The following is a 12,857-nucleotide window of genomic DNA, read 5'->3' on the forward strand; positions in this document are numbered from 1 at the left end:
AGAAGTCTTTCAAGTGTCAAATTGGAATGCCAAAATACATAAAGAAACCAATGAAAACAACAGTAAAAAGAGGCAAAGGGATTTTAAAGGTATATATTGCTTATTTTGTTAAAACAAATGGGGGAAATGTTTGGATTTATGATGCAAAATTTGACATTCCCTGTGTTTTCATAATGCTTTTCCCCATTCTTTTCTTAGCTGAGCTCCCTGCTATTCATATTGCCTGGTACTGTGTGAATAACTCTCATCAAAGCTTCTGCAGGCCAGTAGCAAACTGTGCCAATGCAGTACCAGAAAGAATATGAAATATGACCTTCTTGTGAAGGTGGGAAGGTTTCAAAGTTGAGCTACTTGTTGCCATGGAAGCCGAGAACCATGTTCCCAGGTCTGTGTTTTTTTCCTAACCAGACAATGGGAAAGATGGGTGTCATTTGTTCTCAATATTTCTTAGACTTATTCTATTTCTTATGAACATACCCATTCAGGTACACAATAGCCCAGGCAGCCTTTCAGCATAACATTTGATAAGGGATGCTCTAATGATGATCCATTTTTACTTAACCATAAAAAATATTTTTTAAAAGGTGTGAGTGCAATTTAAGAAGACTGCTTTATGTAAAGTTGCAATGACATCGTTACCAGTTTGGCAAGAGCTTATCAAACCTGTTATTTTCTGTTTGGGCAGTGAGAACGTAGACTTGCAGCAACAGCAGCAGCCTGAAAGGTGCCTGGTGGTTTATTTCCCACAGTGTCAATTCTGTGTTATACCTTTTTAATACAATCATCTTCCAGGAGGTAGAAGGCAGAAAAACTCATTTTGAGTTTGTATAAATCGGCAAAGAACTGGGATCCACCCCCTCTCCCGAAATCCACTGTTTCTAAACACAACTCAAAGTGGTGGTTATGGCCTATAAAGCCCCATATGGCTCAAGTTCAGGCTATCTGAAGGACCGTATCTTCCCATGTGGGCCTGTCTGAGCCCTGAGATCATTGGGAGATGCTCTTCTCTTGGTCCTGCCACCGTCACAGACACATCTGATGGAAACATGGGAAAAACCTTCTCAGTGGCTGCCCCCAGGCTCTGGAACTCCCCACCGAGAGAGGTTAGACTGGATCCCTTCCTGCTGTCCTTCCATCAGATGAAGACTTTTCTATTCCAACAGGTTTTTGGCAACTATGTATTTTGAAGAATCAATTTACAGAGCTTGGCTTAATGACTTTATTCACTAGATGGGGTCAAAAACTGACTGCAAGGACTATGAAATAGGGTGCTGTTTTTACTGATTTGTATTTTGTGATTTTTTAAAAATCGCTATGTTTTAATTGGTTTTAATGTTATTGTAAGTTTAATTACATGTTAATTTATTGCTGTATGTTTATTTTTTAACTTTATTTTTTATTTTTGTAAGCCATCTTAAGTTCCAGTTTGGGGAAAAGGCAGGATATAAAATGAGTAAAATAATGATAATAATAATAATTGTTGGTCTTTGTGACTACCCCATACTGGAGGCAAAGGTTATTGTGTTGTATGAATTCTGCAGGTCCTCCTGCCATGGTTGCCTGCATCAGAGACCAAACAACCACTTGGAGAAAGGGGGGCAATACACAGGAAGCTGCTTATAGAGAGTCAGACCTTTGGTCTGCTTAACTCAAAATTATCAACACACTATCTGGCAACGGCTTTCGGGGTTTCAGCCTGGGGCCTCCTTTCCCAGCTCTATTTGGACATGCTGGGAATTGAACCTGGGACCTTCTAGATGCAAAACATGTGCTCTGCCAATGAGTTACAGCCTATTCTGAAAGGGTAATGTACAGTGATTGAAGTATTGGGTTTGGACATGAACTGTGTAGGTTCAGATCTCTGTTGTGGAGCTCACAGCCTAACCTGCCTAACAGTACTTTAAAAATTAGAAAGAAGCTTGTCAGGCAGTTTGTATCTTCAAGATTTCTATACAAGTTAATAACAGTTTTTTATATATTAAAAAAGGTAAGTTGCCTCAGCTGCAATCCTCTGGACATTTACTTGGGAGTAAGTCCCATCAAACTCATTGAGACTTATGTCTGAGCAGATGTTCACAGGATCAGTAAGGTAATATGGTTATAACTGAGCAGGCATGTGTAGCTCAGCTATTTAATAACAGTAGGGGCACTATGCTGATTGCAGATGTGAAGCTCCAATAGTTGTTCAACAAAACTGGTTCAGCCCTGTGGTGTGGGTGTGCCATGAGGACTTCTGATTCAACTGGCTTCTGCTGAGCTCGCAAAAGTTATAACAACACTGTGAACCTAAACAAGCTTAACAGTCCTGGTTTCATCCTAGGTCTCTGCTCCAGAGACAAAGCCCACACAGTCGCCACTAAATTGTAAAGTGGTGTGGCATAAAGACTGACACCTGGGCTTGACAAACACCTTTTATACCCAAGACCTTGAAAGTTTTTCACACATGACCATTTTTATACTTGCAAGTCCCCGCTTGTGTGTGAACCTGCTTGCTGGGTGAGCAGAAGGGTCCGACAACTCTGCATTTTGAAAGATCCATTTACCGAGTTTGGCCTAACGACTTTATTCACTAGATGGGGTAAAAAGCTGCACTGCGTTTCAGGTGATCAAAACTATGACTTGGGAGCTGCCTGTGATTCCATGAGACAATACCCCAAGTACCCTTTCATCCTTTGTGGGGAAACATAAGAGATTTGTGTCTGTCTGATCCACTCTGGAAGGAGAAGAAAGTTGAGGAGACAGCAATGGCTACAGCTTTGTAATCTCAGTGGAGGCCGAAACAAAAGCATATCCAAGAATTGTACATCAGGCAATGGAAAGAGATGGACCATCAACAGACTGGCCAGGCAAGGAAGAGTGGCAGAAAAGAGGAAAGATGCAAGGATTCTGTTTGGAGGAACAGAGGGAGTGCTTGTGAAGGTGCAGAGAAGTCTTACCTTGGTGATACAAAAACATCATTATGCTGCCTCAAGAAATTTGCTTTGTCTTTATGTCCTAGAAGCACAGAGATTATGTAGTGCAATAACAATGTAGGGCAGAACCTGTCCAGTACTTGCCTAGCTAGCCATGAATGTAGAAAGTCACAAAGCAAAGAGCACCATTATCTGCTATAGGTTTATATGGGTTTTTGATTTAAAGTATTTAAAGCAGTCTACATGATGTACAAGTGAGTTTGTACCCAAATGCCACCTTTATATTAGTTTCCTTTAGAACCTACCAGCATGTCCAGATATACACACGTACTCCCAACTTTCATCCTTTTCCCTCCCTCTGTATGTAGATACTGATTTTCTTTTTGCAGACAGTTTTGTAACTCCATAGTTTGCTTTCCGTTGGAAAGGAAAAATAATGAAGTCCCTTTCGCACAAAGTTGCTCTTGTTCAGCTGATGTCCTTAGTGCAGGCATGGTGGCCTCTGTTTGAGCAGAGATCCTTAGAGTGTGGAATTCCTTAGGACTGTAGAGCCATCTTCCTTAGGGAAATAAGAGTGCTTTCTTCCACTGTAGACAGAGGGATTTTTTGCAGGTTAGGCAGCATTTTATAATTTACTGCCCAAACATTCTTTAGATAGCAGCGGGATTCTCCAGCTATTTGCCACCTGCTTCTCAGTCTCCTGTGCTCCTAAGCAACCGCATTGTCTTCTTTTTCTTTTTTTTTTGCACAATATCACCAGACATAGGAAGCTTCACAGTTCAGTGTCATTTGCAAATACCATTTTAAAGTAGGGGGATGAGTTCTGTTGGGTGAGCAGAAGAGCTCACTACCCCTTCCCCTGGGAAATGTAGTCTTCTCCTTAGTGCTTTGCAGTATTAATTAAATAAAAAAGCCATGCAGTTGAACTACAATTCCCAGAATGCCCAAGACCTGGGGCACTGCCAGTTTTGCTTTCCCCCTCTGGCTCATAACTGTCTCAGGTTTGGTCTATCCACTCTGCCCTCTTTGGTGCTTTGCATGTGTGAATGTCCACAGTGTCTTCACATTCCTTGCAGCGGACAGCACAGCACCAATGGAATTTGCACTCACATTTGGTGACTCGTCTCACTCGGGTGGTGTCATAACCTCGGCCACAGCACATGACCTCACATCCATCAGTCCCACGTGAGACCTTGTTGCACACTCGTCCAGCTGTCCCTAATGAACCTGTAAAAATAGAAGGACACATTTGTTTTATTATGCATTAGATTGACTGATAGAGAGAGAATTGCAGGAACCTTATATGCTCAACTAATGTCAGTTTGAGTAATGGGCTTATCTGCAGCAGTACAAACTGAGGTATCTGAAAAATGTTGGAATATGTGGTTCAACTCCAACTTGTGGGTTGAGGCTGCACAGGGTTAAAAAGGGTAGCTAGAGAGGAGACCTGATTGCTAGGCTAATACCTGTCCTTTGATCTGCTGTCTCTCCCTTCCTGCTAGACGGATATGCACAGGATGTTGACCACATCTCCTTCCTCCTTCTTTCTCTTGAGAGGGAGAGCAGACATCTTCTCTTTGTCTCTCCCTCTCCTCCAAGCATGGGGGCAAACACTAGGCTTAGTGTTTGCATCTCCAACTTATTTATTTTTATTTTTTATTTTATTTATACCCTGCCCTTCCTTCCAGCAGGAGCCCAGGGCAGCAGTTAGCTAGTTAGCTAATGTAGAACTCTTTCCTATCAAGTATGTACTTCCAGAATAAAGTGGTTATTTCTTATTTTAAAGCTTAAAGTCTCTGTCTGACTAACTCCAGGGAAGGTGTAATCTTTAGCAAAGATTCAAACACACAAAGCTTACTCAGACGCTCCATTCCCAATTTCGCCACTCTGCAACAAAAAATACATGGAACTTGTATTGTTTGTCCTGACTGATAGGGAAGGGCTGTAGCTCACTGGCAGAGCATCTGCTGTGTATACAGAAGGTCCCTGGTTCTGTCCCCAGCATCTCCAGGTAGGGCTGGCAAGGCCCCTGTCTGAAACCCTAGACAGCCACTTTCAGTCAGTACTGAGCTAGATGGATCCAATGGTTTAGAACGGTATAAGGCTGCTTTCTGTGTACCAGGGAATAAATGTATGCATAGTCTTAATAAGATGCTGCAGCAATAATGTACTGGCTCAGTCAAAGCAGGAAAGAAGAGGCAGGGCCAGTCCTATTGTTTGGCAGCTGCCTTAGGTGGCAGATGCCGTGAGCCATGAGGGGGCACTGGCAGCAGTTCCCCAGTGATTCCTCCTGAGCCCCTGTCTAGTGTTCTCCTGTGTGTACTATCCACACAGAACTCTGGGTGCTCCCTAAACTTGCCTGCTCTCATCGGGTGTGCTGAGCCTGCTCTCAGTGGTAATTATTAGACTTCAGTTACTGGTAATCATGAGACAAGGACAACTAGCCAGCAATGCCATAGAAAACCTGCTCTTTGAACACAGATGCCCCCCTTTTTTTTACACATATTTTCTGTTGTCCCCATCATGATGAGGGTTAGGAACTGGCCATTAAAATTAAAACAGATTTTCAAGGTTTTACATCAGATTTTTTACATGACTTTCCTGTGGCATTGCATGCAGGTAGCAGCACTACAGAAAAAGAGGAGCCCTTTCTGTAATACAAAGAGTATAAGCACATAGGGTTTTTTTATTCTTTTACCTGCAGACTTGTCCATCACGCAGTAATCAGGTGAGTTCTCAAAATACACAAGGTCTGTTTTTGTGGGTTTGCGGAAGTTCTTATTGGCCACAGTAAATCCAGTGCCATCCTGGTTCATAGTTACTTGGATGGCACCATTGTACTTCTTCCGGAGGTAATCTCCTGTTTTGTGGAAATCTGACATCGCCAACCAGCAAGTCCTTAAGGTACAGGAGCCACTGACACCATGACATTTGCACTCTAGTTTCAGGAAACGTTTCACAGCCTGGAACAGAAGAGCCAGTATCAAACCTATGAATGACCTAACATGCTCCCCTTAAGAACAAAACCTACTTTCAATAAAGCTCCTGTGTTGGCTCTTGCTGCCTCAGATAGTTTTTGCCTTGTTTGTCTCTCCTATATTGGGATTTTCCCTTTATAATATTTTTACTAGTTATAGTAAGTACCTGTCAGCCCTATGAACAATACCTGCAGCTCCTCTTTTGTGAAACTTCTGTCTGGTATATTACAGCCAAGATTCATCCCAACTGTAAGCAAACATAAGCAACATTTAATGACTTATTGAAAATGTTTGTGTTAAAGGCATAACTATAATTTTATGAATAGCAATAGATTTTCTGTAATGATGCTATCGCTGTGCTAAAATAAATGTCTTAGGCTGGCTAGAAAGTTCCACCCTAATGGAACAGAAATGGAGTTTGTGTGTGTGTGTGTGTGTGTGTGTGTGTATCCATGTGACAAGAGATGGATGAATTTGTATTGTGCCATTCAGAGTTAGGCCAGGGATGTGGCACATGTGGGCATCCAGATGTTATTTGACTGCAGTTCCCATCAGCCTTAGCCACCAAGGCCATGGTCAGGAATGATGGGAGTTAGTCCATCAACATTTGTAGGGCCACAGATTCACTTTTCCTGATTTAGGCACTGATGGTTACCGGGCTTCCCAATCAAAGTAAGCCAATGGTCAGAAGTTTCTACTGAAGGAAAAAGGAAGCAGATCTGTTCTAGTCCCAAGAAACAGAAGTCCCACTAACAAAACCCAAAGTCTGTCTCTGAGGTTTAAATCTGATGTCAGCATTTCCCACTAGCTGAGGTCTAACACAGAAAAAGTGCTCAGTGGTTTGACTGTAAGATATTAGACAATGTAATGGAACCATATAGCTGCCTAGCTGCTAAGAATTTGTGCTACTAACCGTTCTGCCACAGCGATTGTTGTGCAGATTCATCAGGGCCCGGGCATCCTTCACTGTTTTCTCCTTGGCATCCACAAAGTCCTTTGCAAATTTGATTCCATAGTTGATGTTGTCACTGCAGCCCCCCCAGTCAAACTCCCCTCTTTCGTCCTTAGAGCGGCCCCGTTTGTGGGGATCACAACTGCAGGCCTTTAGCTCGCCTTGGCTGCAAGCCCGGGTGATGGCGTATACAACTCCAGCTGAGGAGATTGCATAGACAAAGGCTGCTTCCCTGCTACCTGCCAAATGGGTGAAAGAGAGGACAATAGAGTGAGCCAACAGAAGCTGAGTGGTTTTGAAAACAGTTTGTGCACTTAGAAAGCCAAAGGGATGTGCACATAACAATGGTTATCTTTTTATTGTTTCACCAAGAGGTAGGCAACAGGTTTATGTCAAGGCAGTTGCAAACCTTCACTTAAGGGAGGGACCATAACTCATTTGGGAACCTCATTTGGACAGAGCTGCAGTTCAGCAGTAGAACATATGTTTAGAATCTACAAATCTGTGGTGCGGCTGCATTTAGAATAGTATACACAGTTCTGGTACCTCACCTCAAAAAGGATAGTGTAGGGCTGGAAAAGGTTCAAAAAAGGCAACCAAGGGGATGGAGACACTCCCCTATTAGGAAAGGTTGCAGCGTTTGGGACTTTCTAGTTTACAGAAAAGGCAAGTCAGAGGTGATATGATAGAAGTGTTTAAAATTATGCACGGCATAAAGAAAGTGGAGAGAGAAAAGTTTTTCCTCCATCTCTCATAACACTAGAAGTCATGGACATCCAAGGAAGCTGAATGTTGGAAGATTCAGGACAGACAAAAGAAAGTCCTTCTTCACACAGCACATAGTTAAACTAAGGAATTCACTCCCACAAAAGGCAGTGATGGCCACCAACTTGCATGGCTTTAAAAGAGGTTTAGAGAAATTCATGGAGGATAAAGCTATCAATGGCTGCTAGCCATGATGGCTATGCTCTGCCTCCATAATCTGAGGCGGTATGCTTCAGAATACCAGTTGCTAGAAACTACAGGAGGGGAGAGTGCTCTTGCACTCAGGTCCTGCTTGTGGGCTTCCCATGGGCAACTGGTTGGTCACTGTGAGAACAGGATGCTGAACAAGATGGGCCACTGGCTTGATCTAGCAGTCTCTTATATTCTAACAGGGGTAGCTAACCTGTGGCCTCCAGATGTTGCTGAACTACAACTCCCTGATCTTTGGCCATGCTGGTTGGGACTGATGGGAAGTATAGTCCAGGACATTGGGCGGGCACCTGAAGGTAGAAGCTACGTGTTCAGTCCCTGACATTGCAAGTTAAAGCAGGGGTGGGGAGCTGGATTGGGCAAGAAGGCTGGCTCCAGAACTGACCCATCCTCCACAGGTCACTTTAACAGATGGGCCACCCACCTGCCAATCACCTGATATCATATGACATCAGGTAATTGTTCCTTTAATGTTTCAGTCAGTATCACATTTAGCACACAATTCTTCCTTAGCAGCCATAGCTTGAATTCAAGTCACAGCTGCAATGAAAGAATTGGAAGCATAGTTAGAGTGAATTCCTGATTATTCCTTTTAAATTCAGAATTTCTTTTGCCTTTCCCTGTAGCACTGTTTTCAGAAGTGGTTGGGAGCGATTGGGAGCTCCCAAGTCTATCCAATTCCTGCTGAAAGCAGCATGACAGAGTAAGGCGCCATCTTCAAAGAGTGCTGAATTCAACGCATGGAAGATTCCTTTGCAGCTGCAGCTTGAATTCAGCTGTTTGAAGCCAGGGCTTTACCTGACTCACACCTGACATCATATGACATCATGTGATAAACAGGTGGGCATAGCTTGGCTCAAATGGCCTGGTGGGCCAATTAGGCCTGCAGACCAGATGTTCCCCACCCACTGAGTTAAAGGCTTTCAGGTAGCAGGACTGGGGAAAGTCTCCTCTTAAGGCCTTTGACAGTACTAAACTTGATGGACCAATGACTTTATGTATTCTGCAATCCTATACACACCTGGCAGAAGTCCCATTGAATTCAATGACACATCTACATAGACATACATAAGATTGCACTGTAAGTATTTAACAGAAATACAATATTTTTGGGGGGAAAGACTGCTGCTCAGGACTCCTGGGATGAACGGCAGGATATAAATTTAATAATAGATCAGACAGACAGACAAGGCCTGCTTCTAGCAGCAGTTGGGGACAGAAGCATGCAAGCTGAGATAAAATGGTAATTTGAAGTATATGCTGCAGAATGTTTATGAAGACAAGCCCTAAATCCGGTTAACATTCAAAAAGGTTTAAGTTGTTATTCATATTTCCTTGGAGTTAGACACCACTGTTTTTGACTTACCCAATTTCCAAGTACTTCTGCTTAAAATTGAAGTCTTTGGTGTACCTGTTCTAGTTTTTATTTTATACTTTTAGAACAGTGCTGTCAACTGGGCATGATGGGCTTTCTACTTCCAGAGTTTTTCTGTAAGAAATCTTTCAAACTGGGTTCCATTACCTTGGTTATAGCAAAAGCCACTGGAACTAATTTTCAAAAGCACGTGAAGCTAGTATATAAATTTGGAACTCTATGTCTCTTTCCTCCTTCTCAATTTTAATCTGATTTTGTAATCTAATTTTAATCTAGTCTTTGTGCATTCATAGTATTTAGTAATCTTCACTAAACACAAATGTCTATCCCTTCTGATTTTGTGCATCCTTATGTATTTTTAGGACCCACGCTATTTTGGGATTTTAGGTTGTTTTTAAATGGTTTTTAATGTCGTATTTTAAAATTGCTGTAACCTGCCCTGGGACCTTTGGGTTAAGGGTGGGTAATAAATGACGGTAATAATGATGATATTTAGCAATTTAGAAAGGCTTTGCAAACATTGCATAATTAAAGCAAAGCACTAATTCAGAGAGAACAGTCTGCTTATTATGAGTAGACACAGTGTTTTGTACAACTAGCATTGGTCCAAGCCATAAAGCTTATAGAGTTCTGGGGAGCAGGGCTGGTCATCTGAGCAGTCAAAACATTCTTGATCTATTGATGATTGCATGTATTATTATAATAAATGAAATTAAGCAAATAGAGCACACATAGTAGTAATCATGAAAAACAAAAGCCAGTCTTTAAATTCAATTATGGTAATAAGTGTGAGTCCTGATTCTAAACGCTGTTGTGACCTGTGCTGCTCTGATGATTTTATGTATATTTTCTTTTTTGCTTTAAGAACCCTTTACTATAACCAGTAGGAGAAGCTTCTCTCTATATAGCTAGTTTTAGTTTCTTCTAAGCATCTGCAGTCCAAAGTGATTTATTTGGGGTAGGTATTTAAGAGGGAAGATTTGTGGAAGCTTTCTGGAAGGGGATACACTTGTGGTCTGTGTTTGGTGGGAACCTTGACTTCTAACAGTCTGGGGTACAAGAAGCCTTCACTTCTTCTCCATGATCCAAATAAAAAATACTACCGACAGAAGGATGTTCTTGGCTTCATGGGATATTTTATAATATGTGATAACAGTGAAATTACAGATGCTTACTTCGCTGGCTATGTGACTGGCATTTCAAGCCTAACAGAAAACCATGGAAGTATGTTAATTATTGTATAGGAAATGAGCTGGGTGGGGTGAATGCACATAGTTTTACACTAAGAATCCTGATAAGGATCACTTGCTAGCTTTGATGAGCCACGGAACCATGCACTAGTATCCAAAACAAGGCATATAAAGTGAGACATCCCAGATCCTCATATTATCTTCTGGTTTTGAACAAGGATTGGAGTTGGGTAAATTCAGGGAGGGCCAAGAGACAAGCACCAGTGAAGGTTCTGCTGCAGAGGATGCCAGGAAAATGGACTTCTTAAGAGGTGAACTGTCTTAGAGAAGAGGTTTGGAAGTAGAGGATGTAGGGCCCTAATGAAGAAAGGTCTGCTGGCAGAAAAGAAGCAATTTCAAAAAAAGTTCAACCTGATGGAATGAGTGATTTAAATGCTCTTTGGAGAGAAAACTAGCTGTCTGATCCTCTGTCTGCCTCTATTTCCACAACGTGCCAAGGTTCTGACATGTTGGGACTTTCTTGCTTATTCATATGTTTGAATACATCTGTAGAAATAATTCTTTCTAGTTGCACACCTCTCTCTGTGTACCCCCTGAGCCTTAACAGCATGATACTCCCATCCCATCTGGGTGGCTGTTGTCTTTTTTGGATAAATGCATACAGTACTGCTCCTTCCAGAAGCTGTAAATCGCCTGGCAAGTCCCCACACAGTGCAGGATGCTGCCTGGTATTTTATAGTTCTGCTTTGAGTTTGCATCTGTTTTTATAATGGCCATAAAAACAGCTGCAAATCAAAACCACACTGTTGCGTTCCTTAGGCACAGCCTTCGAATAACAGCTTCAAAGCCAGTGGTGCATTTGGTAAGGCAAATGGTAGGTCTCCTTTCTAGCAGCAAGGACAGAAGGTAAGACCAGCTGGGCAGTCCCTGTCTTTTTATCGAAAGTAGGCCTTAACTTGAGACATGACTCAATATATTTGCATCAATAACCTATGCTAAAGAGGTATGCATATCATTAAAAGTATTCCTTGCTAGTAACTAATTGAAACTTATGCCACATCACATAATACTGTGCACCATGTACACTGTGTATGTAATTTACAAAGAAGAAAAATGGACCTGATCAAAGCTGGCACCAAACTGGATTGTTGTAGATCCTTGCACAAAACTATTTTGTTGATGAACTACCAGACTACACTTAAATCTGCAAAATGAAGGCAAGCTCTTACCAAATATGAACATTTTGTGCATCAGATATAAGTAGGCTGAGCTGCTTTTCTAGTGGGCAAACTCACTGATTTGATGATAGCTAATATCAATCGCACATCACACCAAATGTGTAAAAGGCATGAAGATTTGATTTAATATTTGTATGTAACTTTTCCAACAACCAAGCTGAGCTCAAAGTGGTTCATGACAGCAAAGCATCAACAAATAAAAACAACACTTCCAAATATAAATATACAATAAATGAATGAAAACAGTGAAGGTGCAATAATATAATACGTGAATCAAAGCAGTATAAATCACAAAATATGAATAAATCATTATTGAAATATACAAAATGTGCATCCTATACCTGCACTATTTTCAGTATGAAAGTTGAGGTCCAAGAAGTGTCCATGCACTTTTTCAAACTGGCAGGTGGACTGAGGAGAAGGTGGGGATAGAGTTGGAAACCACTCCTGTACTTCACACTCACTTTCTTGACATTAAACACTTTTTTTTCTGGACAATTCCCTATGCATGCTTTAAAATGTGTGTGGGGAGGGGTGGTGGATATAATGTTGGGGGCAGATCTGAACGCTTCTCTATGCACATTGGAGTTTTTAGATACTGATGTGTGAGGCCTTGCAGAGGGGTGCTTTTTATGCCATGACCACAGGCCCTCTGAGAAGAAGGTCAAAGCTGTGGCTTGGCCTTTTGCACTACGCAGAGTGACTGCAAACTTTGCCCTGAGCAGCTGACTCCCAGCCAGCTCCGCTAGCCAAATATTTATATATCCTGTTACAGTTTACTTTCAAGCTCATGCTTCCAGAGGTGTTCTCTCCTACTCTGAAGTGGCTACTTCCCAGTGCAGTGACATATCCTATTACTGTTTGCTTAGTATACAGGGAAAGCCAAGACATCATACAGAGTAATTTAGGTCCTGCTCTGTCCACAGTGATTAGCAAAGGAGTCTTCCTTCCTAAAGAACTATGGGCCTAACTAAATGTTATGGCCCTGCAGACCTGTCTCTTTAAAGATGTGTCTGCACTGGTCCTATACCACTGATATTATCAACCTCAAATTCTTTAAGTCATAGCTGATTCCAGCCATCTTAAGTTCAAAATGATAAATAAGAGACCCATTTTATTTGCATCTGTTTCCTGAAATCTGGAGATAAGCTGAAGCTAAGTTTTTCACTAAAATTATTTCACAGTAAACTCACCTATAAAATAAACAGCTTGATGAAACCTTCTTGCGGGTCTGTTA

The 12,857-nt window shown here is 41.7% G+C and overlaps 1 protein-coding gene across 3 annotated transcripts in view; it reads right to left on the bottom strand.

Moving 5' to 3' along the window:
* Positions 1–2,150: 2,150 nt before the first annotated feature.
* The window catches only part of WNT2B (Wnt family member 2B), a 66,174-nt gene continuing 55,467 nt past the window's right edge, over positions 2,151–12,857 (bottom strand). For all 3 annotated transcript variants that reach the window (XM_061632007.1, XM_061632009.1, XM_061632008.1), the window contains exons 3-5: positions 6,804–7,081; positions 5,611–5,875; positions 2,151–4,139 (exon numbers count right to left, since the gene is read on the bottom strand). In XM_061632007.1, the coding sequence (XP_061487991.1) occupies positions 3,910–4,139; positions 5,611–5,875; positions 6,804–7,081 (773 nt within the window). In that variant the 3' untranslated portion in view covers positions 2,151–3,909. The remainder of the gene's footprint in view (positions 4,140–5,610; positions 5,876–6,803; positions 7,082–12,857) is intronic.

Source organism: Rhineura floridana, chromosome 6 (assembly GCF_030035675.1).
Source record: "Rhineura floridana isolate rRhiFlo1 chromosome 6, rRhiFlo1.hap2, whole genome shotgun sequence".
NCBI classification, from domain to species: domain Eukaryota; kingdom Metazoa; phylum Chordata; class Lepidosauria; order Squamata; family Rhineuridae; genus Rhineura; species Rhineura floridana.